Below are 27,093 nucleotides of genomic sequence, written 5' to 3'. Positions count from 1 at the left end.
ACAGATACACAATAAATATTTTATTTTTTATAAACAGATACCCAACAAACATACTCAATAAATATTTTATTTTTATTTTTAAAAATTAATTTATTTTATACAATTTTCATTTACAGTTATTGTCAAATACAGGCTATATTCCCCATGTTGTACAAATGGCCTTGTAACTGAATTTATAACCAAGAGACTGTTGGAAGGCATTCAGTAAGCATGAAGTTTTTTTCCTGACCCTCCTACACCAACTGTTTGAGTAAATTTTGTGCAACACAGGAAACATTAAGGGTCTAATAACCACACATCTTTCTCTCTCCTTTTCTACATCCTTTCTTACACCTCATCCTTTACCACCATCTACCTGTCTCTTACTTTCCCTCTCTTTCTCTCAAAAAAACAAAATTAAAAACAGGAACTGCATTTTGATTCCTAATTTCTTTTTTTCTTTTTTTTTTTTTTTGTCTTTTTTGCTATTTCTTGGGCCGCTCCCACAGCATATGGAGGTTCCAAGGCTAGGGGTCAAATTGGAGCTGCAGCCACCGGCCTACGCCAGAGCCACAGCAACGCGGGACCCGAGCCCCATCTGCAACCTACACCACAGCTCACGGCAACGCAGGATCATTAACCCACTGAGCAAGGGCAGGACCGAACCCGCAATCTCATGGTTCCCAGTCGGATTCGTTAACCACTGTGCCACGACGGGAACTCCTGATTTCTAATTTCTAAACTTACTAGATATTCACCTTTTTCTTAGGATGCTAAAGACACTATCATTTTGAGTGTCATTAAAGCAAGCAGCTCTGTATAGATACGGCAGCACAGAATAGCTATATTTTTCAGAGCATGTAGTACTACACTCATAACGATACAATATAAATCAAAAGCTCAACTGAGAAAACACTGTTGATTAAAGATTTCCTGAAGGATATGAACTCCTGCACATATAGGTAAGCATAATCTATAATCTTCTGGATTACAGCCTTTCTTAAAGCAGTTTACATGGAACACGTTGTATAATCCCATAAGTGATTTTATTGAATCATGTTGGATGGGGGCCTCTGACTTATGGTGAAGGAGCCCATAAGCAACACTCTATGGATTTGCTTACTGCATTCATGTTGTCCCAATGTTGCTGAGTATGGTGTTCATTGTACTGCACTATTTTCTTGATATTCCTCTTTGAGAACTTTTTCTAATATTCGTTTTTAGTAATTATTGAGATTCTCTTGAACGATCAATTTTTTTTTCATGAGTTTTGTGACTCACCAGTTGATCATATTTCTCCCCCATATTAGCTGGAAAAACATTATAAAAAGTTATCTTATCCTTATAACTTCTTGGTAAATACGTTCCTGCCACATGCCTGGTTTTGTACTCTGTCAACATACTTTCTTTGCCTCTGTGACATTATTGCTGTCTTTATCCTATCTTTGCTTTAAATCAAGCAGTTGCACACTGTCTGAAATATATGAGGTCATTTACCAATTACGGACAATACACAATTTTTATAATTGCTTTAAATATTTTTGCTATTAAAATACATCTATATACAAATAATAGAATGTCTGGATACAGAGATAGTCATAAATATGTGAAGTAATGTTATTGCTGTTCTTGTAACAGTTTCAATTGTTTATTCAAAACTTAAAATCCTTGAGAATCCAAATTAAGATAAATTATGAACTCCTTCCCAGTATCAATCCTACTCTCTCTTCTCCATTAAAAAAGTGTTTCCTTTCTATGCTTCCCAAATATCTTTTTACGTATATCTTTAGAGCACATGTAGTCTTATTTGTCACAATTACTTACTAATCTGGTTATTTCCCTCCATACCTTGTATTCCACAATTCTGGCACAAGGCACTCATAAACCCTTAGCTAATGTTTGCTAAATATCAAATTCAGGTAATGATTTACTCTGCATTTAAAAGCTGAAATCTCATGTAATTCTGACATCCTCAAAACAGAGTTATCATAATTACATAAATGATTAAGAGTTTAATCAATTAATAATGGCATAAGGTTTATAACCCTCATGATGACAGAATATGTTATGGAACTGCAACCATTTCAAGTCTTCTAAAATTGATAGGCTTTATAATATTGCAAGAGTTGATTTGAGATATGGTAGAAGATGATGACTAATCAAGTGTACTCCAAAATCAAAAATCCCAAATATGGGATAATAAGAAGCAAAAGAGATTTGAGAAATTATGTGAATATATCCTCACATCTCCAGGGACACCTGTACTTCTAAAGGATGTCTATGACAATGAGTAATCTTTCCAGAAGGAAAGTAATCTCATTTTAATCTATTTTTAAATACTTTATAACTTAGAAAGCAGCTGTTTTGAACACAAACTTTTGTCACGAATATTCCAAGTAGACAAGAAGGGTGTTGATGTTAAATTGGCATAATGAATTCTTATGGGTTGAACCGAATTGTTCAAAATAATTGAGAGCAACAAACATTAAAATTATTTTAAAAGCATCATAGTGTGTTTGAATTACACATATTACAATATGTTGCAGCTGTTAATGACAAGAAATAATGCTTTTAAGGAAGCAATCTTCAATTAATCATTTCCTTTTTTACTGGAATAATTTATGGAAATGAAATGAGGCTAATAAACCAGAAAGAATGGGAGGAAAGAAAGAAGTTAAATAAATTGCTTCCTTTTGTAACAACAAAAAGTCATGATATCCATCATTTGGCCAGAAATATCATGTTGCTAAAGGCCTTATTTAGTATTTGATTCTCTTCCAATATAGCAGAAACAGAAGGCATCACATTTCAGTTTTCCATTTACTTTACTCTCCATTTTAACCCCATAAATGTCTCCCAAGATTGAAATGTTAATAACACAAGAATCTTAGGATATTTGATTTCATGTAGAAAAGACAGGGATAGGAAAGTAGTGAAGTACGTATCATTCAACAATTTGATATCTGCTGTCTTTTTTATCTTTTCCCTCTTTAGATTTTTAAAAAGTTGCATTTCATAAATAAGGAATATGAAATAAACCTTAATTTGGAGGAGGGCAAATGTTTGCAACATTTTAAATATTTAGCAAATTCAGCTAGCTGCCAAACTACATAAAGAGAAATCTAATTCCACTTGTTTTTATTGCACTGTAATTTTAATATTTGACATTGTACATTTTTTTTCTCAATATTAATCAATGTAAAAGGTCAAGTAAAGAAGGAAGCGTTGTCCACCAACTCTTGGTGACACAGAAACCTGTAGATATGCACTTAGGTATAAATTACATCACTTATTTTTTTTCTTACTGGATTCTAGATCATTGTCTCCAGAAATAAAACAGGCACTTTATCAATAGAAAAGACAATGATTTGACTTCAAGTGGAAAATAATACCTCATAAAGTTGAAGTAGCTGAAAAGGCATTTCAAGGATGAATCAATAACTCTTGGGAAGCCATAAAATGCTTAAAAAATAAAAAAGAAGATAAATTTTCATTCATCCTTAACATTCATGTACCTTTTGGACCTGACCGAATATTAAGATGGCTATCAATTGATTTAATAATCTCATAGACGGTGGTGCACGTAATACGAATTTACATTATTTACTAAGCTATAAAACAGAGGTACCATTTCTTTATTTTTTCAAGATAATGCTTAGTATAATGTTTCTCCAATGTTTTGTGTGATGCTTATACCAGCTAGTTTTTCATCAAATATTTGTTGCATGTGAGTTTGTAAGCATACATGGACCTAGAAATCAGTGCATATGTAATATAATCCATGTGCTTAATACATCTATTTCTCAGGTACAAAAAGAACTCAATTAGTGAAAGCTTAGAGAAAATTTAAACTTATAATTTATCAAATTGCTAAAATAAATTTAAATTTTAAACTTTGTTTCATGCCCTAAATTAATACCTGTCTCTTATGCTGGAAAATAATTATCAATTAGAATACCACATTTAGAATTTTACAATTCAAGGAGTTTCCATTTTTCCTTGAATTCATAGATTCCTCTGGATTTGTGTTTAAATGCTTTTGTCAGTGTATAGATAGGTAAATGGATTATCAGAGAGATATGACTAGGGTATTTTACTTTTATTGTTTATGGGTAATTATTGTTTGGAGAGCATTACTAATATATTTTAAGATATTTACTAATTTAAAATATGAAAATGAAGTGTTTTGAAGTTAACTATGAAACCATTTTAATAACATGCTTAATAATCTTAAGCTATCAGAGGTTTCATTGTTTCTTAGTATAGGGAGGGCTAAAACAATTATTTAAAAAGCAATACCAATATGAAGATATCTACTGTAATGTTTACTGAATATATATATTGATTACCTGATATGTTTTATTTTCATGATTTTATAGCAAATTCTTTATCAAGAAAGCACATATAATTTACATGCCAAAGGAAAACTACCATAGGAATTTATACATTTAAAAATCAAGAAACATGAACATAAAGGTTTGACTTTTCCCCAAGAGATATGATAGAAGATGGAAAACACGCACTTGATGAAGCAGAAACGCTCCATAAACAATAATAAAAATACCATCTTTTATTTTATTTTATACATTTTCCTTTTAAGTTTTGGAATTTTTAAAACACAGCATGCTTAAAAACTTGCCATTTACAACAGTTAATTAAAGGTGTATAAACAGTGGGGTGATCTCCAATAACCTATTTTAAAACTTTAATAAGGAACGTTGATAGTACAAAATATTCCAAATCTCTTCTTACTCTTCTCATTGAGACTGTGTGTGCAGGTCCTGTATACTTTTACTATGAAAAACTGGATTACTTGCCTAATGTAGTATCAGAAGATGACTGTGTTGATGATTGATTTTCTCCAGTGAAAACAGTTTCAAAAAGGGTTTACAATAGCTATAGAAATAATACTGTAATGATTTCATTCTAGGTTGCACATTTTATACTTTAATGTCTTTGATACCAGAACATCATTTGCTCCTGATATGAACAGACGTTTCATTCTTCTGGAAAGAATTTGTTCTTACTTCTGCCAGATACAGGAGAACCTAATAAGCTGATGACAACTCTTTACATTAGATTTTTGTCCGAAGCTTTTGGTCCACCCTGTGCTGGTGTGGATTCAGAAAGTTAACTTTCATGAGGGCCACCTTTGTGGTTTAAGGAACAGAACAGGCAAATTCCTTTGCTATTTTCTGTGTGGGAATTTATTTCTCCTTTGTGCCAATACCAAAATATACTGCATCTTGGCTTGATGGTAGGATCATCTATTAGGTTGCCCGTTTTGGGTAGTTTTTTCCTTTCCTAAGTAGTACACAAAATCACAGTGCATCTTACAGTCAGGGACATCTCAGACTGAATGACAATTTGGTAATTTATTAAAGTTAGGGCTGTTTTTAGAGCTGACATCATCTCATCCATCAAATCTTAAGGCTTCTTTGGGGGTCAAATGCTCAGATTCATAGTTAGATTTTCTGTGTATAAAAGAAGCTAAAGCACAGGCCAGGATATCATTGCTACAAAATACTAAATTTATAGCTCTGTAGACCATACGGATGACACAGCCAAAGATATTTTATGAAATTCTGGAAAAGTTCTGATGCAAACCAAGACATAAATTGAGACAAGGTAGTTGTGGAAATAAAGAAGATTGGACTCTGCGGTCATTTTACTGTGGGACGTTTGAAAGGAAATTCATGTATGTGGAACAGCCAAGAGAACTATTATGGAGTGAAATTCTATGATGGCAGTAATCTAGATGTTAGGACATAAAATATTTCAAAGATTCAAAACTCTAACGTGATGTTAATTTTTAAAAATTGTTGTTACTTGTGGTGTAGCTCTCTCCTTTCTGGACATGTAGATCACAGTACAGCTGGTTAGTAAAGAAGAAGGAATGAGAGGTAGTTAAAAGTAAATTGACTTAGCCACTCCTGCTCTTGAATGTAAAGTCAGACAAGCTCCAATTTTTTCCAAGAGTTATTTTAGGGAAGGGAACATACTGGAGGTTTCTCCTTAGCATTGTGTATGAGGTGTGAGTGGGAAGACAAGAAGATCTGCCAACACATATATATTTAGGGATTTATACTGAAATGTCCCTCAGCAAAAGGCCACCAGTGACGGAGAAGAGTGTGCTGGACCAAGGGGAAGGGGAGCCGGATTTTTCTGTTTCACTCAGGCCAGCTCACTATTAGTGCTGCCTTTACAAGAGAGGGAACAGAGCACTGAGTGAGTGTTAAAGGTTTTGTCGAGAGTGAAATTTCTTCCACCTTAAGTCTGAGTTATTTTATATAGTCTCTCTATTAAAACCTCAGGACATGTAAAATATAGAGTGTTACAGAATATGTTTACCATTACAGCTGGAACTGATCGTCCTGAAGTGTATAATTTGGCTTCAGGTTGCTTAGCAGTTTTCTGTGAAAACATCTCATATCTTTATATGTTTCCATATGAGCACATATATTTTATTCAATGTGAGATGTGACATTAGCAAGACAACATACATGATTTAACAGGGCTGAGCCCTGGATTTTTGCCCATTTTACTTTCAAAGATTGACATCACCTACTCAAGATAATTCACTGATGCCTAATGGAAAGACTCAGTCTGACCATATGGGAATGCCTGACTTAGTTTCCAAACATTTGAAATTTACTGTAATCTATGCTGTATATTTTTTTATGTTTGGTCAATTAGCAAGACAAGCAGACAAAGAATAAAGAGGCCTTCAAAAAATGAATGTTTTACTGCTGCAGAGCTTCTTGGACTATTTTACCATTTCCTCCCATATATCACAAGCATCTATCTGGAGTTGTTTTTGTACACACACACACACACACACACACACACACACACACACACAAACACTGAAACACAGCAATTATTTTTCCTCCCTACAGTATGCATTCCAGTTGATGAATCAGGAGAAAAACTGATTCATGTTCACTTTATTTTCTGTAGCTAAGCAATTTTATATTCCAAAAGTTTATAATTTCACCATTCTAATTTCATCAAAAACAACTTTAAAATCTGAGGCACTCTCCAAAGCTCATTCATTCAATGGTCAACAATATTTATTCACCCACAGTCTCACTCTCAAAAAAATAATACATACACCTTTGATCATATTTTCCTTGTATATATGTACACTCATATTCCAACATATATATAATTTTGAAAAAATACTAACTGGGTCTATGAAGGGACTGAATTACTAAACAAAGGGATGTAAGAGCACAGTATCCTATATAAAGTGATTTTAGAAGTATAATTTCTTAATTAACCGGTTGATGGTATTCCTTAAGAAAAATCCTACTTCTGAATACAATATTAATAACAATGGTATGACAAACCATTTTCGCAATAAATAACAGATGCTGCTTAGATAAAATCTCTACTGAAAAACAAAAATAGTAAGTATTATGCTATAGCTTGAACGATGTAGATCACTCCTTCAACAAATTCTTATTAAATACTTAAATATTCATGATATTGCATCTGTTATGGCTCTAGAAATAAAAAGTGAGCAAAATACCAAGGTCCACATTGACATAGTGATTAAATCTGATTGGAAATGAGCTCTAGTTAACACCATTTTGTTTCTTTTACTTCTGGTTATTATCATGAGCTTTTCCATATCTATGCAAATATATTCTTCAGTGTAATGAATTAATTTCATAGTACTGCATTGCTTGAAAGCTCCTGATCATAAATATCATAATTTAGTATTTCCACATGAAATTGATGAATGTAAGACTAGAGAATGTTTTGTTGTCCAAGTGAAGTATGGCAACTGAAATATTTAACATGGGTGTGTCAATATGCACTATATCTGTATGAAACTCATAATATTTGTTCCAATCTAGTGGTATCTTTTTTCTTTATAATAAGAAAAGTAACAGACTGGAAAGTGGATAACAGGCAGACAAGAAAGTTTTGCAAACAAAATGGATTTATAATACAGGCTTGATTTGTGGTTTCTTGTCTTCTGGTATTGGCATCCTCCAAACAACCCTGCAGGCATTCTTGAATCAGATTCCAGCACATGCAGGATATGCAACAGAGGGACCTGACTTTCATAAAGGTAACGAGGTTTTGGAATGCATGCTGGGAGCTATTTATGCAGTGTATTTTCTTTCTTAAAATTCAAGAACCATGAATATTCTACACATAGAATTAGTAGACCGAATCCAAGGAATTGATACAAATACTAGAACTTCTTTTAGGATTAATGTAAAAGGCACCAAAAAAGTTAGTAGGGTAATTATATTCAATTACATGTAAAATGTTCACATTTGACATTTTAACCTTTTCAAATTGAGTCTTTTATTAGCAGTGATGTCATTTCTGTGTTTTCCCAGCAGAGGGAAGCATAACCTAATTGTTGTTTACATAAAGGGTTCACGTGTGTGTGTGTGTGTGTGGGGGGGGGTTAACTATACTACAATTATACTGCATTTTAAATGAAGATTGGTTGATGTTTCATCATTAAATAAGCTGGTTTGACATAAAATAGGCCTTGACATCTTTTAGGAAGCATAAAAAGAACTTGTTCCAAAATTCTTAGTTCAAGGGAATATCCTACTAGTAAATCAGTATGAAGACATCCAGACTACCTTCTATTTGAGTTACATACCCAGTAATAATAGACTGGGTCTGTATTTTTAGCATGCTAATAAATATTTACATGGCTTATTTTAAAGCTACACTTTTTTTTCTACGAAATTTTCATTTTATTTTATTTTATTTTATTTTATTTTTCTTTTCCAGGGCCACTCCCATGGCACGTGGAGGTCCCAGGTTAGGGGTCCAATCAGAACTGTAGCCTCTGGCCTATGCCACAGCCACAGCAATGCAGGATCCAAGCCTGTCAGTGACCTACACTACAGCTCATGGCAATGCTGGATCCTTAACCCACTGAGTGAGGCCAGAGATTGAACCCAGAGCCTCATGGCTCCTAGTCGGATTTGTTAACCACTGAGCCACGACGGGAACTCCTCTACAACATTTTAAAATGGATATTTTTGTTGCTTATTATTCTCAAATTGCTATTATACACAGAAGCATGTATTTAACCTGGGCTTCTTTTGGTTAATGTGAGAAAATAGAGTTTTAAGTCACAAGGGTCTAAAATCTTGAGAAAACATAATTCAATGCTTTGTATTCATTAGAATTTTCTTTCCCGCACAATTTTCTTTCTCTTCAGTTGCATTTCTCTAAATATTCTGGGAGAGGTGTCTACCCTGAATGTTTGCATATGGATATGCATTATGATTTTATCCTGGCATTAGCAAATCGGAAAAAAATCTTTTAACTTACCGTGGTGTTGTAAGTCTGAACAGTGAGTCAGTGGGTCTCCATTTCTTATATCTTGCCGTCTTGTGCGTCTGAAACAATTGTATTTAAAAGGTATTATAGTATCTCTATTTCCTCTTAAGAATTTGTCATAAGAACCGAGAAGACTCAAAATCAAAGACCCCAGGAATTTATCAGAAGAGATGTATTTTTTTATGTCTTTTTGTCATTTCTTGGGCCACTCCTGCAGCTTATGGAGGTTCCCAGGTTAGGGGTCGAATCAGAGCCATAGCCACTGGCCTACGCCAGAGCCGCGTCTGCAACCTACACCACAGCTCACGGCAACGCCGGATCCTTAACCCCCTGAGCAAGGCCAGGGATTGTACCCGCAACCTCATGGTTCCTAGTCGGATTCGTTAACCACTGAGCCACGACGGGAACTCCAAACTAAAAGACTTTTAAAAGCAGCTCATTGAACCTGTTAAAAGCAATCTTCAAGATGATTAAAATGGGAAAGTGTATACAAATGTACTAACAATGTGTTAAAAGTCTTCCAAGAATTGATAATTAAAATTTACTAGTTTTATGCTACTGAATAGTAATAGGAACCCAACATCTAGAAACTCTGAAATTCTTAACATCTTAAATTCTGAGGAAAAAGCACAAGGTATAAAATAGCAACCCATTTATTTAATTATTCAGTAATGGGAACTGAAATTTTTTTTCTGATCATTAATGACAGAGTAAGCTTTAATATTAAAATTCACATGAATGTTTTCTTTCTTTTAATACTTATACATAATTCCTTAAATAGACTTTTGTTAAATAAGACAATGAATTCTATTTTTAAGTTAGTTTTTAATTCCTTTTTGTTTGCTCTATCACCATTTTTTTGATAAAACGTTTCTTTTATGATCATAGAGTTATGCAGGCCAACCAGTTTAACTGAGGAGTGAATAAAAGAACAAAAACAATGACAAATAATGAGAAGCAAGGCTCCTCCTTTTGTCAGAGGAAGGTGAGAGAGGAGATGAACTGCCCTCTAAGAGAAAAGCAGAATTTGCTATGAAAATCTAAATTTCTCTTGTATTCTACTGCTAAGATCACATTAGTTACAGTGCATTCTGTACATCCTCTCTCTACACTTAGCTAACGGCTGACTGGGGAGAAGGAGGTCGGCTCCAGCCATTGTGGTGCAAACAAGATGTGTAGTTCAAGTAGGAGGCTAAAAATGGAGTTTGGCTATGTGTAACAGACTGGAAAATATTGGGGACATTTGCCCAACTGTTTTCTGCATCTATTTTAATGGGTATTGTTTTGCTGCAAAGTTAGTTACCATCCCTGAAAAGAGCTCTCACAAAAGCCATTGAGAATTGCAAACATGGAATTTGTTACTGTATTCATAAATTTAGAAGTCCCAAGTATTTATAGATTTCTATTTGGAGAATTGGTGAGACTATCAAACAGATGTTGCACATTTCGAAATTGAGCCAACAAGGGAACTTGTGAAACATGAGCCACAAAGCATTTGGGAAGGCATTTTTTTACTGCCATTTAAGCTTTTGAAAAATCCCATCACAAAGAATATATAAATTGTGAGGCCTCTAAACATCCTTTTCAAAGACACATGAAATTGGATTAAGTAAAATGTGCAAGCACAACAAAAATGTGTTAATGATAATTCCTTCAATCTTAGATTCTAGGTATGCCATAAACATATTTCAAATAGATAATAATATCCAGCTTTTCAACTTATTATGCATGTAGTTATGACCTCACTTTCATCTTCTTTCTCATTAAAAAAGCTTAAATTTCAAATGGATTATTACTAAATTAGGCAATATTATACATTTTAATATAGAAAGGAAATGATACCACTTTTATTTCAAACATGAATCCACATTTTCAATCAGCATTAAAAGCCCTCTAGCACTAAATGATTTTAAGAACCATAAAGTTTCATTTATTTTTACTTTAAATGATTTTTATTTTTTTATTATAGTTGGTTTACAGTGTTAATAAGTTTATTGCTGTAAAAATATCACGTTGCTATTTATTAAACTATCCATGGTTTCTTTGATGAATAATACGTTATCTTCACACTTAGTTTTTGTTTTAAACTTCCAACAAAATCAATAGGTATATGAAAGTAATACAAACATGATGTCTCAATTCTGAATATTGAAGGCTTAAGAAACTGAATATTTATTAAATAGACTAAATCATACCACATTTACATTTATTATTATTAACGAAGCATGTTTTAATCCATATGGGCCAATTATATGAAATACTTAAGTTATAGATGATTTAACACTGCTCAAAAGTATCTAAAGTATGTAATAAAAATACTTAAGTAATTATTAGAATTATTTCTTTCCCAATGTTTTTCCCAAACATTTAAAATGATCCAAATGTTGTGGAACACATCTCCCTAGCAATGAAAAAAGCCATGTTCATAGCTTGTAAAGAATTAGCTATGATAAAAAACAAAAACTTTTATTGCTCCTAAAATTCAGTAGCTTGATAATGCCAATTTCTATTAAGTGTTTCAATAGGTCGATGTGCATACTATTAATCTTAAGATCTGTATTAGCAAGTATTGTATATTACTTTCATCTATCATTGTTTACCTTTTTACCTTTTTACTTTAGCGGTTAGAGACAGCCTTTAAGTAAATAGTACAGAATATGTTAAGATACCTATATCATCAAATTAAGAAACTGCTTTGTTTTTTAAAACACAAGGAAACCAAGTTTGTGTACAACTTTTAGGATGTGTCTAAGAGTTACCTGAGGTATAATATAATACTGTATTGAATGATCGAATTCCATTCATAATGCTTTCAATATTCTAGACAGCAACTTACAGATTTATCTAAACATATTGTTTTAGGTAACTTCTAGGCATATCAGCAACTTTCATTCAAGCATGTCTAAAAAAAATTTTTAAGGATTATCAAGAATTTAAATATTTATATAATACATGTAAGAGATTGATAAATAGATATCATAACATGGTTTTATAAGTTTGAATAAAGCAAATACAAGACGATATAATTTAGCAGCCTTTAAATTTGGGGGGATCAAATAAAGATATATATTTAATACTAGTTAATCAACATATACAAAAATGTGTTATCTTCAAAAAGAAAAAGATGTCCTTGACTTTTTATAATTTGGTCCCTATGTACTCTCTGAGACTAAAGGTAAATAAATTATTTTCTCTGAGAATTTTCCATTCATCCAAGGACATATATTGCTTTATTAAAATTATTTAAAAACAGGATAGAATGTTGCTACACAGAAAAAGAACATTTTTGGACAAAATGCATAAAGCTGTCTACACTACAGCTTGTGACTTTCTCTTCAGCTTTGACACCCAGTTTTTTCCATGTGGGAGATGAAGTTGTAAAATTGTAATTTTTGAATGTAAACACTCAGGGATATTACAATGTTTTAGATTTCCCTTTGTAATCTATTAAAACCATTTGTCTCCTTTCATTTAGTACCCAACTGTCTGATTATTTTGACTAAGAGAAATAAATAAAACAATGTTAACCAAAAACATTGCTTCTATACCTCGTTGTATTCATCAGAAAAAAAAGTGACGTACTTATTTGAAGAAGCTGTTCCAAAAACTGAGTCAGATCAGGTAAATATCAAACACTGTATTTATTTCTAATATTCTTCCTACCTCTTTGCAGTAGGAAAATAGCGAGAGCATGAAGAGCCATCCCAGGCACAGTATGGGTCCCGGGCGAGGCAGCACTCTGCACAGGCTTTCCCGTAAATATCACATCTGTGTAAAGGGAGCTGCGCCACCCCCGCAGCAGAGCCAACATATAGTTGTTGCTGTGGAAAGAATTTACTTTTATGACAAAAACTATCTTGTCTTTCAAATCTATTTCTTAAAAAAAAAGGTCATTTATATATAACTTAGCAAGATACATTTATATTTGTGGATTTAAAACCATCCTATATTTGGTAGTTTCTTCAAAGGCCTGGCAGGGAATGTGACCATTTAAAACAGAGCAAAATCAAAATCTAAATATTTGACTAAAACAGGTGTATTTTATAAGTATAAAACCAAGGAAAGATAAAGGAAGACAGTAATAGTTACACGTCAGTTATATATCAATTTTTTTTAAAGACAGTAAGACACTGATGAATGTAAATTCACACTATTTTTTTGTTTTTTAGGGCTGCACCCATGGCATATGGAGGTTCCCAGGCTAGGGGTCGAATTGTAGCTGCAGCTGCTGGCCTACATCAGAGCCACAGCAATGCAGGATCTGAGCCACGTCTGTGACCTACACCACAGCTCACAGCAACGCCAGATCCTTAACCCACTGAGCGAGGCCAGGGATGGAACCTGCATCCTCATGGATGCCAGTTGGGTTCGCTAACCACCGAGCCACGACAAGAACGCCTCAAACTTTCAGTTTTTGCTCTTAGCTTGTTTTTTTACTTCTACTGTTTTAATTTTGATTGAGATTATCAACATCACCATGTATTCTGATTAGTCTTGAGGCAGGGATCCTTTATTTCTGACTCTTGGGTGCCCTATTCCATGGCCTGTGATGTATGCTGCCCTCCTATAAGAAGGGAAAGGGTGAAGCTTTGGTACTTGCATGGGTAAGAAGCTTTGCTCAACATTGCCTTGCCCTTCCTCTATCTCCAGGATGATTATTTTAAATAAAAGTACACAATTACTTCTTATTTGAAGGATCATCAGTAGGGCCTGGCTAGTATTTTGGACCCGAACAAAAAGCTCAGGTGTTGGGGAAACAATGGGGTATTGGGCACCAACATACTTGGATTCTGGGTCTTGCCTGACATTAACATTCTGTGTGATTTGGGGCCATTTACATAATAATTCTCAGACAACTTCCTTAGTCATAAAATGAGCATGGTTAACTAGATCTTCAAAATGTGCATCCAGATAAAACATCTATGATGCCACTACACTTGATAAACTGAAGTTATAAATACCAGAATATGAAGGGAGAAAAAAAACATGATAGCAACTAATTCAGGACTTCAATACGACTTAAAAAATACCTTTAACACACCTTTAACACAGTTGAGTCAGCATAGAGTATCGATTACAAATTCATATTAACATTAATTGAAATACAAATAAAATGTTTTGTGATTTTTGTCCATTTTACTATAATCAGTGTCAGTTCCTTCCCTGCACTAGATGATTGAATAATTATAATGAAAAGTTAATAAAAGTTGTGAAAATACTGAAACATGTTCTAGTATGCATGACAAATACCTAAAAGTATATTTTAGTTTCTCTACTATATAAATGAAAAATAAGTTACAGAAAAGCAAGTCTCTAAATAATGATGTTCTCTTTTAGTATTACAAACTGCCTGACAGTCAGAAATAAATATAATTAAAATCGCATTTCCAAAAGGCTTTCAAAGATGGACTACATACATGAATAGATTTATGTTTAAATGAAACTGTAAGTATCAATCAGAATCTATGAAATCATTGAGGGCGTTAGGAATACTTTGTAGAAAGAAATTACATGCTTAAAGCTAACCAGTTAAAGTCTCTGGGAGGAAAATATGAAATATTATTAAGTTTTTTGTTGAGAGAGAATTAGTTCTTATTATATCTTAAAATAAGAAAGGGAAAAAGGGAGAAAGAAGCAAAAAAATACAAACTAAGCTATTTATGGAGGCAGTTATCCTGATAAACACTGCTTATTCCATTCCAGTAAGTGAAAGGCATTTGTAGCATATAATATTGTAGTATTGTATAGCATAAAGAATGTGGTATATATTACAGATACTCAGCTTCTTACTTTATTCATCTTATATCATTATACTGAAAGAGGCTACAAACTACAGAAAATTAAAAAATGATAGAGTCTCTGGGAAGAACAGATGAAATATTATTAAGTTTTTTGTTGAGAGAAAATTAGATTGATTTGAACCTCTCTTAAAGCATCTACAGAACCTGCATGTAATAACATCTGATCATAACTGAAAAATATTAACAAGATCTTAACTAATGGAAGGAAACATTTTCCCATTATATATTTCTCTTCCAAAAGCACCTTAAAAAATAAACTTAGAATGTTTTGAAGGTGAGCATTATCAATTTCAAATAAAAATAATATAACAAACATAATATGTAACCAACCGTTAAATTAGTTAAAATGTGGTAGCAATATTAGAAGCATGGTTGGCACTGGTGAACAAAGATAGGCCAAACCATACACCATGGTCATAACTATTTAAAAAGCTACTAACCAAGGTGGCCATACCTAATAAAAATATCTCTATGTTTGGCCAACAGGAACAAAATTCATACCTATTGATTTCTAAGAATATGGCATTGAGTAGTAAATGAGTTGTTAACCAGATAATAATATCTTAATTTGTCACATCCCTTTAGGAGAAAAACAGAGAAAGAATACATGAGAAGAATATGAAACCAAAAATATGGCATCTGAAATTATTGCAATGAAAACCTTAAGTATGATGAAATGTCAAAAATTAAATACAATTCAATGTAGTATTCATTTTATAATTTTCTACTGTACTACTAATGATTTGCAAAATCAATTATGCTTTCTAAATGAAATATGAGGGAGGGTTCCAGGCACCATTGAGCATAATCCAGTCACTAGCAAATAACCTGATGTGCTTTTTCTGCCCAATTTAACATCACCACAGGCTTTCTCACTCTCCTTCTTAACAAGTTGTGGGTCATAAGCAGGAGATGAGACCATTTATCCAGAAAATTAGTTGCAACACTGCTTGTCCTTCTTGAAACTATGCCTCACTTTAAAAATTGCCATGGGCATAAATGGAATTGAGTCACGATCTGAATGAAATCAAACTCCAGTAATGGAAAATGAAGGCTAGGGACACTATAACATTGTATTTTAGATTGATGAATTGTTTTTGTTTGTTTTTTGTTGAAATGTATTACATTTAATAGGCAATTCTTAAGGTAGGTTAAAAAACATTAAAACAGTAAGTTCCTGCCTATGTGGCATAGTGGGTTAAGGATCTGGCATTACCACAGCTTGTAGACACACACACAGCTTACAACTGTTGTGCAGGTTCATTCCCTGGCTCAAGAACTTCCACATGCTGTGGGTGCGGCCAAAAAATGTTAAAACAGAAATAAATGTTTTATAAAACGAGATGCAATGTCATTAAGATTGAGAAAGAACTCCTGCAGAGAATAAATAAATCGTTTAAAAAATCATTGCAGGAAAGAGTACTCCAGTCTAGCTTCCATGCTGGAAATCCCTGGATTTCCTTGCCAACATTTGACAATTTTTAGATTACAAGAACAGGTAAACTCATACTTATGATGTGAAAAATGACAGTATCAGGTCAATAATATATGTACTCTGGATTTCTCTAAACATCTTTGAGATTATTATTCTATTTTGATACTGACGTGTGGAAAGGATATGTAGTGTGTTTTAGGGGTACAGTAGCTTTAGGTGTCCTGTACAAGGAATAATGCATGGTTAGTGATAAAGCATATAAACGGTCAGAAATAAGATTCACCAAATCATGCTCATATTCAACAATTCTGTATGTAAGTTGTCACTACAGTGAGTGAGGGGCTCCCTATTTCTTTCTGGCTTTTTATGCAAGGTTATTTAATAATTAATTTTAACTCAGGATCCAAGCCATCTATTTTTGTTGTTGTTACCTTTGATATACTGGGTAGAAAGGCTAAAAAACATTTATGTGGAAAAGAGAATTCATTAGAAGTTAAAATTATATTTGCTTTTCCCATATAATTTAGCATTTAGAAGTCATTTGTGTTTCTCAAGTGTCTTGCCAAAGCACTCATTCAATGTGAATGAAAAGATCATTAACTTGCTGCCCTTAACCTTTGAATTCATGGAGTTTAATAACTTATCATTTGGCAATGACTGTTTTCCTGTTTCCCTTTTATATTTAGCCAAACTAAATGTTTTCTACAACACACAAAACTATTGAAAAAGTAAAATTAATTTTTAAGTCAAAATCCTCCAAACATATTTAGTCTGGTGTATAATTTTATTAGCCTATAAAATGTATTTTGTTTAAACATACAAATTAAATTATAAATTTATTTATATTCTGAAATATCCACCAATATTATATGTAAAGGATAGATTAACAAATTATTGATGAAATTACATTACAATGACCAAAACCAAAATGCTATAAATGAAAATTTACAACAAATAATGATCTAAGAAATATATTTATAGGACATATATGAGACATCAAAAACCTGATGGCAATGAAAATTATTTTCAGTTTTCATTCTACTAGTTATTGTAAACATTTTTTCTCTTGTTTTCTGAAGTGTTAATAATTCTATAAAATTTGATGGAACATAAATATCTTTATCTATTTGACACAAAAAATTAACAAAAATAAGGAATTTTAATTGTAGTACATAACGATAGTACCTGCTTAGTGGAAAGCTCCATGGCTGAAATAGTAGTTGGTTCCTAAAGAAGAAAAAGACAATGTGAGTTGTTTAATAAATTAGAAAAATCACAGAACACCGACATAAATTTTTAGGGATAACTTCAGTGCCTATAACAAACAATATAATTGGGAAATAAGACATGCAAAATAAACTGCATAGATAGATGTTATATGTGTGGAGCAAACACTAAGCTCATCCTCCAGTTAAAGATCATCAGGAACATATCTGCAGTTGGTCAGGTTGGGTTTATTGTTCATTGTGATAAGGGAGTGCTCAGTAAGAGTGTTGGAAAGAATTTTTATGTTTTGGGCTTGTGGTAAGTTACTTTATTTTTCTTTCTAGGGCTGCACCTGTGGCATGTGGAAGTTTCCCAGGGCTAGGGGTCAATCAGAGTTGCAGCTGCAGGCCTACATCATAGCCATGCCATATCTGAGCCACACTCATGAGCTACACCACAGTTTGTGGTGTAGCAATGCCAGATCCTTAACCCATTGAGCAAGGCCAGGGATTGACCCTGCATCCTCATGGATACTAGATGGGTTTTTAACCTGCAGAATCACAATGGGAACTTCATTTTTTTTTTTTTTCTTTTTTAGGGGTGGTAAGTGATTTGAGAGAGGGTTCCGGGAAGTGGGGCTTTGCTTAACATTGGATGTTGTCAAAAAGCAGAGGTAATTCTATGACTAGCTATCTTCCCATATCTCATTTAGAAGGAGGGAAGAACAGAGTGAGGCTAAAGTAGTGATTGATAAAGCAGCAATCACTCATTGGGTAGGATAGAGAGACATGTGATCATTTTTGTATTTGGACAATGTTTATGTTCTTTTTTGTGTTCAAACATGATTACAGAATGGTCTTGCTTTTTTTCTTGATTTCATCATGGTCTGATAGTGTCCCCATCTAATGTTGGGGTTCTGTGAATATTTGTAATGTTCAACTGGAGAACACCGTGGCCTGGCTGAGAATGTCAGGCTAGCTCCTGATAGCACCAAAGATGAGCAGAAAGTATTGGGCTGGTTTCCAGCTGTCAGGAACTGAAAGTTCTGCTGGGGTGAGATCACTTCATTATTATTAAAAATGACCGTTTAAGGTGCAAAGACCTACAACTTCAGGCCTTTTCTAGAGAACATAATCTCTTCAATTTCTGTCAACAGACTGATTTAGAGAAGTCATAACCAGGGACATAATAATCATCAATATACTTTGCTAGATAGTTCTGCTAAAGCCTATCATAAACATATGCATAAATAAATGCTGTTCTTTAATGAACTTAGACAACCAAGAGGCTATTTGCCTAAAGATATTAGCTTACATTCTCTTAGATTCACTTTCATTGAACTGTGCTCCATCCTATCTTTCATCAATGACAAACATACAACTAAGAAGAGATGGCTTGAAGGTTTCTGAGACTATCTTTCTCAGCTTATGAGAAAAAGGCTGGGATTGGAAGAACAAACAATCTTTAAACATCTCTCTGAGTAGGTGATAAAGGTAAGTCTTCAAGTGTAAAGAGTTGGACTCTGGAGCTAGATTGTATGGATTCAAATGGTAGTAATTCAAACTTGGCCATTAGTGTTACACTGGGTAAGGTATAAACCTCTTTCTAATTCATTTTTCTCATCTGAAAAATTATGGTGGTAACTTTCACAGATATGGAAGGCTAACTGTAAAGTTATATTCAGATTTTCCTCTGCAGAGATGGTCGGTGTCCCTAACCTACAAGTTGTTCAAAGGTCAACTGTTTTTACAAGTTCTCAAAAATATTTGTTAAATAACGAATGAAGGAATGAATGAGTAAATGAATGAATAAATTAATTCCCTACCAAATTTCTCTTTTCTATCTTTTCTACTCTCCCTATTGTATTCTGCTCCTCCCATTGAATTGGTATATGAGATAAAGGCAACCCTCTTTAGATAAAAAGTTTTTCCTTAATCCTTTAAGCTTTGCTGGAATTTCTTCGAAAATAATCTAAATATTCTATACTCACTGTCTTTACTTGTTCATGTCCCATTCAGAGCCATTCATCCCTCAGCCCACTGAGTCCAGCCCTTACTCTAGAGAGGGGGCCAATGATTCTCAGAAAGAAATCACGGGTGAACTACACTGGTGAATAGACAGTTTTCATTGTTACTACTGGACTTCTTGTTTTATGTGGTACTATATCATTCATTTCTTCTTGACTGTTTCCTCTATTAGAATTCATTATGTCTTAGAACTCAAGTGACTATTCTTAGCTTTTTTCAGATTCTTTTCTATCTTAAGCCACTCCTCATATGTTGGTCTTCCTTTGCTGACTCCTTTCCATTCGCCTTTGATGCTACATTCTTTTCCTGGTGGGCTAATCCACTCTTATGGTTTTTATTACCTCCTATGGGCCACAAGATTGCAACTTTCTACTTTAAACGCTGATATCTAAGCTGACCTCAGATTTTTCTTAACAAATTTAAGAGAACCTACCTGAAACACAAATGAAACAAATATTTTAGGATGTAAATTAACTTAATGGGATAATTTAGAGATTTCCCATAGTTTCTAATTTTCATAGCTTGATTATATTAAAAATAACAACTTTCTATAGGAATTAACAATCATAAAGACAATTTTGATGAAAGGAATATCTACCAATTTTCTCTAACCAAAAAGAAGATCTTAAGAATTTAGTAGTATCAAGTCACAAATATCTAGGGGCCAATTCATCACAGACTTTCAGTTTTAAAGGACAAAATTGGAAGTTCCTGAAGTGGCACAGTGAATTAAGAATCTGACTGCAGCAGCTTGGGTCACTGTAGAGATGCAGTGGGTTAAAGGAACCGGTGTTGCCACAGCTGCAGCATAGGTTGAAGCTGCAGGATTCAACCTCTGGCCGGGGAACTTCCATATGCCTCAGGTGTGGCTGTAAAAAAATAAAACAGTAAAAATTAATAAAAGACAAAACTGACTTTTATATTTAGATTTGTATAATGTTGGAATCAAGAACCCAAACAAAGAATTTTAAAAAGTTAGGAAAACATTCCACAGCAGCATCTTCCACTCCAACAGTTTCACAGGAGAAATAGTTATGTGGTTATGTATGCAGCTAACTTCATGAAGACTTTCATGAAATAAATTTTACAACCAAGGCACAAGGAAAGTGCTTCTTATACAGAGAATTAACAGATAGTATAATTAAAATGAAAGTTAGCTATGGCTCAGTTCTTTTAAAACCTCAGTGGATGAAGGTGGTAAATTTTCATACATTTCATGTTCGTTGACAACATAAAAAATATCTATATGGTGGATGGAAATGATTACTTCATACATAAATTAAAAAACAAAACAAATCCCAATACACACCAAACTCCATTGTGCCATATTATGATTTCAACATTCTTAAATTAAGATCCTAGAATCCTCTTTTTTTTTTTTTTTTATTTTCCCACTGTACAGCAAGGGGGTCAGGTTATCCTTACATGTATACATTACAATTACATTTTTTCCCCCACCCTTTGTTCTGTTCTAGAATCCTTTAATTAGAAGAACCTTACTTGTTTTTAGACCAGGAAATTCATAATAGTTTGGATAGGATGTGCTATATGCTGCCTGTGGTTGAATTTTAATAGACAATATATTAAGATGACATCCATTTAAATAAGCTATATTTTTTTTTTTCTGAGGCCTAGCTGGTAGTGAATATGACTTCCATTTAAAACAGATGTAGCTTCATCAGCACTTTTCCATGAAACTGGTTTCAATTGCAAATTTAATTGGAGTTCAAGTAAAAATGAAATTAAAAACTTAGCATCTTTTCAAGATTTTCTATGACTCTAATTTGCTATTTTTTCCCAGATATTTTAATCTAGTCCTTATTAAACTTTCGCACTCTCAGAGCTTTTCAACCTGCTGATCCCAGGAGAATCAGACAGAGCTCCCTGGATGCTAAGAGAGAGGATGCTCCTTCAGAATCAGTTAATATATCAGGTTTTGGAAAGCATCAATTATGTTTTACATTTGAATGAAAATTAAACTCTTTCATTTGTTTGCTCAGCTGTTCATGGACTATTGCATAAATTGGGTTTAAAATTCATGTCCTTTGCAGTCAATGGGACTATAAATAAAATCCATTGTACTAAATGTATCGCATCTTGATATAACACTCCACTGTCTCAAAAGTAAAATGCTCTTTGGAATGGAAAAAATATCTCACATTAAATAAAGCATATGTCTAGCTTTCAGACCTTTTGAATATTTTAATAAGTTATAGATGTAGAATTTTTAAGCATTTATTTTAAATGAGATTTTCATTTGTATAACTAGTTAACAATAGCTATGATTTACTTTTAATCTTAATTTTCAAAAAAGAAAAAAAATAAAATTAAGTTGAGACTCAATGGACTTAATCTGACTTGTTTAGACTCACAAAGTAAATATAATTCAAATATAGATTTATGGTTACAAATAATAAACGGAATTAGGTTTGGGTCAGTACTTTAGTACCGTTCTGAATTTATAATGGCTATTTAAAGTCATTTCTAGAAGAGCTCCCACTGACACAGTGGGTTAAGAACCTGGCTGCATCAGCTAGGATCACTGAGGTGGTTCAGATCTGACCCCTAGCCCAGTGTAGTGGGTTAAAGGATCTCGCACTGCTGCAGCTGCAGGTTGGTTGCAGCTGTTGCTCATATTCGATCCCTGGCCTGGGAACTTCCACATGCCATGGTCGTGGCTATAGGGAAAAAAAAAAAAAATGCCATTTCTAGAATCCTAAACCAATGCCAATTTTATATCACCTCTTACTACCTACTAAAATTCTACTTTAAAATGGAAATTTGCATTACTGAAAAATATTTTTCTTTCTATACTCTGAATGGGATTTGATTTCATTCAGAATAAAAAAATATCTTAGATGTAATTGGAGCCACTGGAATGTTCTGTGATTAGCCAGGGTGTTTTCCTAAATCCGACCTCAAGATGGCAATGGACATAGTACTGGACTTAATTCAGGTTTTTATATGAGGTTTGGTTATTCAGTCTAGCAAAGACATATAATGAACATGGTCTCCTGGAGATGATATTATGGTAAAATTAACTGGTTGGTTGACATTAAATGTCTTTCTTTTTAAAATCCAAGAGTATCAGATACCACCAGGACCCTAAATCTGTTCCTTGTCTATTTATCTTGTCAAATTACCACAGTACTCAGGTTAACCCTTTTAAATTTTACTTTATGTTAAATGGAATGACTTGCAAGGCTGAAATAGAAATAAAGAAACTGTAACATTTCTCTGATTATTTTACTGTATATAGAAATTGCTTTAATGTGTTGTATTTTTTTCCCTTCCTTCTGCAAAATTAAACAAAGTTTGACAGTGAAATATTCCAATTGCTAGACCACAATATATGTATGAACTCTGCCTGATAGAATAGAATGTTGAAAGTAAATATTTCCCTAAACTCTGCCCAAATATGTTTTGTCTACTTGAGTGCCAAAGAAATAATAATGACAATAATGCATAGCAGAGAATATGGGAGAGAAATGGAACACTTATCTGTGGAAGATGTGTCCCACATTATAAATAACCTTTTCACAAAATCATAAACTCATTAACAATCATTTCCATGAAAGCACAATATTAGTTATGTTTAACTGTTAAAAACTGATAAAGAACCTCTCTCAGGATATCTTAAAAATCACATGAATATCATTCAGTAGTTATCATAGGTATAACTTGGTTGTATATTCCTCTGGAAACTGAAAATACTAACAAAATCTAATAGATAATAAATATTTGTGCCTGCAAGAGTGTTGGCTTCCAACCTCTCAAGATTTTATTAAAAGTCATTTAACAGATCAGCTTAGAGTAATATTTTAATAAAATTTGTATTAATTTAGTAAAAAACATGGTAAAGATGTGAAATGTAACCTTATATCCCAGAAATGTAGGGAATGAAAATTAGCTAGATTGTAGTAGTACTGCAAAATTATACATATTCTGATTCTTAAAGTTCTACAAAATAATTAAATAACAGAACAAAAAAAAGTTGTTTTTAAAATAGTATGACATGATGCAATTCTGGAAGATAAAACTTAATTGTACTAATAGATAATAAAGTATTTGAAACTTTGAGGGATAACATATAAGAGTCTGTTAAGCTACATAAGATCAGGCACCATGTTTATGGTGTTCATCTCTGAATTAGCCGAACTTAGCATTATGCTGGGACCACGGCAGGTGTGTTTGTTTACAGTTGAATTAGTAAATGAAGCTTGTTATAATAATATACAATAACTGAAGGGGAATATGCAAAGGAACTATGACAAGTCTAAAAGTAAAAGATTCTGGAAATAAGAAATTCTAAAGCTAAGTCTGTATTTTAATATCTCCTGTAACTTCATTTACAATGGTGGTGGCAATATAGATTTTCAAAAATATCGAATTAGTAAAAAAAAGTTGTTTTCTACTAGAAAGTAACATGAAATGTAATCAACATGATAACTGTTTGCTGTTTTCAGTTTATGTCCCTCATACTCTGGGGACTTCACTTTAAGCACAATCTCCCTAAAGAAGACCCTAAACTCTTTAATTTCTCATATTTAATTTTTTCACAAATACTGATTCCTTTATTCATTTGTAAATGTTGGTTAAAACCATATTTTAGGCTCTGGAGACACAACAATGGACATAAGATGGCAATTTACATATTGGCCCCTCAGTGCCCATAATTTGTTTGCTAAATCTAGATGGACTCTGTGTTGCTAACCCAGTCCATTTGGATAATTGTATTTTTGAATTTGTAGGCTAATGTATCAATGTGTAAATACTGAAATGGGACTTGGTGAAAGATAGGGATTAGTCATCACTCTATACCAGACAAAATAAGGTCCAACTGCTTGATTTTAAAAATCATGGTAGAATTAGGATGACTGCATTATTTTAAGCCTTAAACAAAGGATTAGAAGGGAAGGCTACTAAAAACGCTGCTTGTCAGTGTAGACAAACTAAAATAATAAAATTATATTAATAAAAAAATTCTGAACACACTGACCAACACAGTTCAGGAAGCTCTACTTAATAATGTCTCTAATTCTTCTAGCCTTCTGTGAGGTATTACTTTTCCTGTTTTACTGATGGGGAAGCTCACAGTGATTGTGTGTGTTCCAAACAGAACTGCCATGTAGCTTTGACTGAAGAACCTCAGCTCTTCCCACTAGAACATTGTTTAGTGATTGTAAGATGTCTGTGTCATGATTGTCCAGTGATCTGTTTCAAAGCTAATCATAATTTAATTTGAGTCAATATATATTAGGAGGGCCACACTGTACTTTATTTTCTCTTCAAAATATTACAGAAAAGTGAGGACGAGCCCTACTGGGTTAATAAACTGGTCTAGAAATATGGGACTAAAAGAAGTCCCGAGAAGACTGTCTACAATTAAAATATTTAATGAATGGAAAGATTTAATCTAGCCACTTCATTTTATAAAGTATCTGAGGTACCTAGAGACTAGAAGAGATAATTTTAAGTTGTAAGACAAGTTGGAATATTTTCTCATTTTCTGAATACAAAATTTTTCTAATTCCAGTTTATTTTGCAGTTATAAAGGTCTCATATTTCTGCCCTCTTCTTTTATCAAAAACTGAAATGACACCTTTGACAGGCATCTATTTTTCTGTTATATTTCATAAATAATTCAAATCAAGGTATGCTTCAATTCAAACTCTTCCTCCTAGCTAGCTTTCTAAAAGGAACAACAGACATTGTGGTATATGCTACAGTATTTCAGTTTTCCTCTCCCACTTCAACCTATATCTTGCTGCCTCTAACCCTAGTTGTGTATAAACTTATCTGGGCCATCAGTGATTTAGAACAAAGGGACAAATATTCATTGTGCAGTCCATGAATTCATAACAAATTTGCCACCAGTAATATAAAAACCTCAAAAACTTTCTTTGCTAATAAATAATTTATTTAGGAAATATGATAAAGCAGTTCACAAGTAAGCTAAAAATGGTTGAAATGTCTTCATTTCTTTGTCATTCTGAATACATTTCCTTTAATACATTCAGAGAGTTTACCATCATCCCAGTTATACCATAAAGTGTGAAATAGGGGATTGGGGGGGGTGCAGTGGGAGGCACATGGAGTATGTTCACTGAGATAACTTACATAAATAATATAAAATGTAAATCATATAATTTATCATTGAGAAAACAAAATATGAGCCAAGAATATATTTCTTTACATTTTTAGATTTAACTAGCATTGAAAGTTTCAATGTTTATTTTGACTAGTGTCTGGCTTTCTAATTGACAAGCTAATTAGAAGGCTATGCTAGACTACTTATTCATACCAAGTTCAGTGTGCAGCTGTCCTCGGGAAAAGACACACAAGTGAACTTGTTGATACTTGAAATTAAGCAGCACTCACCCGAAAAACTGTCATTTCTTCCAGCAGAACTTCTTCTAAATCATGCCAAGTCTCCTTAGGAATTGAAACTACTTTAAGAACGGTCCCAACATCTTTGAAAGAGAGTGGAGAAACCACAATTTAAATAGATCTGAATAGACTTTAATGTTAATGAATGAAATCAGTATCTAATAAGAAAGAACATTTTGATGTCTTTTCAATTTATTTTTTGTTACAGCATTAATAGTATATATATTCTTATGCATTTTATGAAACTAGATAAACTATAAATATAATCATGGAATACAAGTAAGTGAATTTTTAGAAACATACCAAGTTTTGAAGATAATTTTACCCTAAACCTGAGTAATTAAAAATAAATATATATAATAATCACTAGGTTGGGTTATTTTTATCTTTAATGTCAATTATCAAGTGTCTCAGAAAAAAAAAAACTAAAAATAGTAATAGTTTGACATATGTAGATGTCTCAGAAAATTAAAAATAGAAATACCATATAATCTAGCAATTCTACCCTGGGTGTATATGCCCAGAAAACAAAAAGCAAAAAATGTACTAATTGGAAAAGATACATGCATTCCAAAGTTCATAGTAGCATTATTTACAATTGCTAAGGTATGGAACTACCTATTTGTCCATCTATATATGAATTGATAAAGAAGGTGTGGTGTGTATATGAATTTTGCCATTCATATATAGATGGACAAATACTTATCTATTAAAAAAAGAATGAAATTTTGCCATTTACAGCAACAGAGATGGACTTGGAAGGACTATGCTAAGTTAAATAAGCCACACAGATAAAGACAAACACTGTACGATATCTCATATGTGGAATCTAAGAAATATAACAAACTAGTGAATAAAACAAATCAAAAAAAAGGAAAAGACTCATAGAGAACAAACTAGTGGTCACCAGTGGGGAGAAGGAAGGGAA

The 27,093-nt window shown here is 33.0% G+C and overlaps 1 protein-coding gene across 7 annotated transcripts in view; it reads right to left on the bottom strand.

Moving 5' to 3' along the window:
* Nucleotides 1-27,093, bottom strand: part of SEMA3A (semaphorin 3A) — a 453,014-nt gene that overhangs the window by 8,371 nt on the left and 417,550 nt on the right. For 5 of the 7 annotated variants that reach the window (XM_021063479.1, XM_021063478.1, XM_021063477.1 and 2 more), the window contains 4 exons: nucleotides 26,157-26,248; nucleotides 17,728-17,769; nucleotides 12,970-13,127; nucleotides 9,298-9,365 (listed from right to left, as the gene is read on the bottom strand). In XM_021063479.1, the coding sequence (XP_020919138.1) occupies nucleotides 9,298-9,365; nucleotides 12,970-13,127; nucleotides 17,728-17,769; nucleotides 26,157-26,248 (360 nt within the window). The other 2 variants (XM_021063482.1, XM_021063483.1) reach the window with 2 other exon arrangements.

This window comes from Sus scrofa, chromosome 9 (assembly GCF_000003025.6).
Source record: "Sus scrofa isolate TJ Tabasco breed Duroc chromosome 9, Sscrofa11.1, whole genome shotgun sequence".
Taxonomy (NCBI): domain Eukaryota; kingdom Metazoa; phylum Chordata; class Mammalia; order Artiodactyla; family Suidae; genus Sus; species Sus scrofa.
This window is presented reverse-complemented; position numbering and strand designations above follow the sequence as displayed.